The 4,952-nt window shown below is 39.0% G+C and overlaps 1 protein-coding gene across 1 annotated transcript; it reads right to left on the bottom strand.

Moving 5' to 3' along the window:
- Positions 1-1,607: 1,607 nt before the first annotated feature.
- tomm7 (translocase of outer mitochondrial membrane 7 homolog (yeast)) lies at positions 1,608-1,854 on the bottom strand. Its single transcript, XM_039737407.1, has one exon. It carries the CDS (start codon positions 1,713-1,715, stop codon positions 1,608-1,610), a length of 108 nt encoding a protein of 35 aa, XP_039593341.1. The 5' UTR covers positions 1,716-1,854.
- Positions 1,855-4,952: the final 3,098 nt, after the last annotated feature.

Here is a 4,952-nt window from a genome sequence, read left to right as displayed (position 1 = left end):
ACAGCACTGTGGCATAAAAGGGCACAGGGATAAGATTGTTGTAACAGCCTATACCACGTTACTACCACGCAGATTTATCTTGATTAACTGGAAGAATTCCAGCCCACCATCTATAATTCAGCTGGTAAGCGACATTCTTTATTACGTCAAATTAGAGAAAATCAAATTCTCTCTTAAATAAGTACAAAACTTTTATTTTTTTTTTTTAAAAAAACATGCCAATAATTTGTTGATGTTATTTTAGAGTAAGCATGTACAGCCTGACAGACTCTTGTATGTTATTAATCATTTTAACATATTTTTTTTATGCTTGTCTCTCTCTTTCTTTGGTGGTGGATGAATTCTGTTGTCTTTTTTATTTGGCATGTATTTCAAAGTACTCAGCAGCATCTGTTATAGTTTGACAGAGCAGCAGGTTTAAATAAGATCTATTTGAAAATAATAATCCAATTGCTATGTTTTTATCAGCTTATTTGTACTAACTGATAAGCAATGAATCACTATATTTAAAATGTGCTTTTACTGATTGTTCTACAAGAGTGATTTTTGTAGTCTTGACCACACAACTGTTTCCAGCATCCACTTTGCCATTTCTGTTACTATCAAAACTGTGTATTGAAACTTCCATATATATGTCAACCATTAGTTTTTAAGAGACAACTGTTCTGAAATTTCCTTCAATCAGAATTCAAAATGTCAGGTTACACTCTTGAGCAAGAGGTACCTCGTGCTGCCAAACTCGTACTCAAAATCAACTACCATTAACCAAAAATATATAGCCATTAGCTCTTCACAATGCTCTCTACAATATTTGCTTTTTCAGAAAAACATTGTAAATATGTCTCTTATAAAATCTAAAATATTATGAGATGTGTTGTGATGCACATCTTGGTTTTAAAGAGACTCTAAAAGTGGGGTAGCTGCTAGCTGACATGAAGGCAAATAGCAACATTTTAAAACAAACACTACATGTTGTTAAACTGATTAGGTCACAACCGAATAAAAAGAAACCAAGAGGAGTTTCATTTGAAGAATAATTAACATCTGACCTACAGAGTGTAATGAAAGCGTGTATGAAACCGAGGCGTTTAGGGTTTGGATTTCATGCAGTGATGCAATTAGTCAAGAAAGAAACCTCAAGGTCAACTACCGCCGGGCGTGACCCCGAGTAAGACAATTCACCGGTCTGTGCATTCACGGTTAGCGTTACATTTAAGCGATTTCGATGTTCCCCTTGCAAAGACCTGCGACTGCTAGGCGAGACTGTTAGTTCGGCGTGATGGACTGGCGTTTCATTTCCACTTTTTGTACCGGATCCCCGGCCCTGCAATAGGAGTTATGCGAGTTAATACAATGGATGTCGCTGCAATACTAAGAGAATACCGTTTAATAAAGCGTACAACTGAACCGCTGACACACTAAGGGAAACAACAGTGTTACTTCAGCACCACGTTTCGGTTTGTGAGCAAAATTCTTCATAACAATAGGTGCCATGTCAAATGAAATGTCTGCATTACACGTGTAATAAAACGGACAAAGTAGAGGTATATTGAATCATTCAAAACTAAAGTTTATCAACTCGAAGTGGCAGCACACGCCAGCGAATACTAACCCAAGTATAAAATGGTCGGGATGAAACCCCAGCGGATAGCAAACTGTCCACACTGGAAAAGCTGCTGCAGTCGCTGCTTGCTCTCCTTGCTCAGAGTAAACATTTTTTTTTTTCGTGAGACAGAGTGTTTCTACCCGATCAGCGTGCTCGTTTCTCTGTAAATGAGAAAGAGGAAAACACTGAACTACGACAGTCGTAAACTGTCGTAAATCAACGTCCCGGTCTGCTTGCCAGCCGGGGTTATTTCAGCAGCCCCGAAGACTCCACATGGTTATTTCAAACGCGTTGTCCTAGTCTTTATACTGCCACCTAGTGCGCAAACGGGGTTTCATTAGCTCTTCACAAATTGTACTTTAATCTGTGTTTCTCTAAACCAGGAGTTCCCAAACGTTTTTTTGCCGCAGACCCCTTTACCAAAAACTTTTAAAACCATTGACCCCCCTAGTCACATGCAACGGTTTTTCATGTCCACGCTTGCTTTGATAAGTTCGTTAAGACAATGCACAGACATGTTTGTGCTACATGTATTTTCATGCATTCTTACGTGTGACACACATTTTACCTTTTCGTTCACAAATTTGGTATGTAATGTGTTTTTAAAGTGTTTTTTTGAATTATTTTGCTTCATAATTAGGTACCTATTGGAATCATAGATATTTTGAAGTAACAAACAAATAGCAGTAGTAAGGGGGTCTATTTTTGCTGTCGTCGACCCCCAAATTTTTTTATTGAAACTATCGACCCCAGGGGGTCAATATCGACCACTTTGGGAAGCCTTGCTCTAAACTATATTTCAAACATACACGATTGATGTGTCATCACTGCCTATTTTCAGACTAAAAAATTATCGGTAAGAATTTGTCCTATTACCCTCATCAGTACATTCAATAGCACACCAGCTTAAAGGAGGTATTATGTTTTATTACAAAATACTCCAGGGAATCTATTTCAAAACAGACGTCAACATTCAATTCTTTCTTATAATGCTGTACGTCCACCATCATGAAGATCTTCGAAAAGCTGGTGCAGAACTGTAGGTATCCACTTGTGAAAGACCACATGGATCCACTGCAGTTTGCCTATCGGACAATGAGTGGGGTGCAAGAAAGAATTCTTTACCTGCTGTACCTTCAATAGGGTTAATCCCATTTGGACAAAGGTAGCCACATTCTGAGCGTTATGTTTTTTGATTTATCTAGTGGCCTCAGTACCATCAAGCCATCCCTGTTAAGGGGTAAACTCAGAGATATGCATGTGCATAAGCTTTGGTGTCCTGGATAATGGACTATTTATCAGGCTGACCAACATTTGTGCGACTCAAAGACTGTGTCACTGATGTGAATGGGATAACACTGAAGCACCTCTAAGGAATAGTCTTGTCGCCTTTTTGTCCTCCCTATACACCTCGGGCTCAAAATGTAAAACAAGGTCCATCCACTTGCAGAAATTCTCAGATGATTCTGCACTAATGCATTGACAAAGGGGGTAAGACCGAGTATAGGAGTCAGGCAGAGAATTGTTTCTTGGTGTAAAATAATAATAATTTACATCTCAGCATCAACCAAACCAAGGGACTGCTTCCCCAAAGACCCTTTGTGCCCAATCACTATTCATGGAGTAGATGTAGAGGTGGTGCACTGCTGCAAGTACTTGGTGGTCCATATTAATGACAAGACTGGTCTAGTAACACAAAGGAATTATATAATGAAAGGAAGAGTCGAATCTTTTTTCTTAGGAGAATGCAGTCCTTTAATTTCATTACTGTGTAGTGACTTCTTTTACATATTCTACAACTCTATGATGGCCCATGAGAATTTCAGCATTTTGGTGTGATTGGCTAGTAATGTCACTTTAAGAGAGGCCCACCAAAACAACACAGTAATTAAGAAGGCAGGCTCAGTTGTGGGACACATTCCTGGTCCACTGCAGTTAGTAATGGGGGAGAAAATGTAGACAAAACTGAACCATGAATAATACTGCACATCCTTTTTGTGACACAGTATCATTTCTATGACATACTATCAATAAGTACTTTCAGCTAACAAATTATTCAGTAGATGTGTGAAAGGAAATACTTTTGGGTCCATCATACCTAAGGTACTGCGGTGGGGTGGCACCCTGCCTGGGGTTTGTTCCCTACCTTGCGCCCTGTGTTGGCTGGGATTGGCTCCAGCAGACCCCTGTGACCCTGTAGTTAGGATATTGCGGGTTGGATAATGGTGATACCTAAGGTAATACACCTTTATAATGCTTTACCATATCTGCTTTCTTATCTTCAGCCAAGTCAAAAAAGATAAAAGTACTAAGTTCCCTAATGTCAAAAAAGTCAGAATTAGTTTAAACCACCCTAATTCCGTGTAATCATACGAAATGTCATGATTTACTTCATGAAGTAGATGTACATAATAAACAAGAATAGTTGTGTCAGATATCTGGAATTATAAAATGTGTGCTTCAATTTAAATGTTTATAGTCGAAATATTCTTGCTTGTAATAAACATTTGTCATTTTTCAGCATCTAATAGAGGTCCAGAGTGGGGCAGACCCTAGTAAAGGATCAAAAATTAAAATAACAGTAATAATAATGTCATGTTCATAATTACTGTCCTTGAAACAGTTTAAAATGATACTCCATTAGGTTGTTTCAATTTTTTCGTTTTTAACCTTCTGGGAGTGGCTCAGAGGGCTGGGACCACCAGTAAAGAATCAAAAATATTATATTTGTGATAAGCAACCTCAGAATAGCATAAAATCACATTCCACCTGCCTATATTACTATGCCTGTTTTCAAAGTTTTGTGAAAAGGACTAACTTTGACCCCTCATATCCCATTACAGAGTGAACCCCTAGGGTTGGTTGATGTGACATGCACAACCTCAAGTCCTTCTGATCATTTTTGCTAAGGATGCCTATTGGTTTACTCTTTACCATAAGGGTATAATTGCCTGCTCATAACATGATCAAATATGGCCTAAAAATGAGCTTTTACCAGACCTTCTTCTTCTTTCAGCTGCTCCCGTTAGTGGTCGCCACAGCAGATCATCTTTTTCCATATCTTTCTGTCCTCTGCATCTTGTTCTGTTACACCCATCACCTGCATGTCCTCTCTCACCACATCCATAAACCTTCGCTTAGGCCTTCCTCTTTTGCTCTTCCCTGGCAGCTCTATGCTTAGCATCCTTCTCCCAATATACCCAGCATCTCTCCTCTGCACATGTCCAAACCAACGCAATCTCGCCTCTCTGACTTTGTCTTCCAATCGTCCAACTTGAGCTGACCCTCTAATGTACTCATTTCTTGTCCTATCCATCCTCGTCACATCCAGTGCAAATCTTAGCAT

This window comes from Polypterus senegalus, chromosome 15 (genome assembly GCF_016835505.1).
Source record: "Polypterus senegalus isolate Bchr_013 chromosome 15, ASM1683550v1, whole genome shotgun sequence".
Lineage (NCBI taxonomy): Eukaryota > Metazoa > Chordata > Cladistia > Polypteriformes > Polypteridae > Polypterus > Polypterus senegalus.
This window is presented reverse-complemented; position numbering and strand designations above follow the sequence as displayed.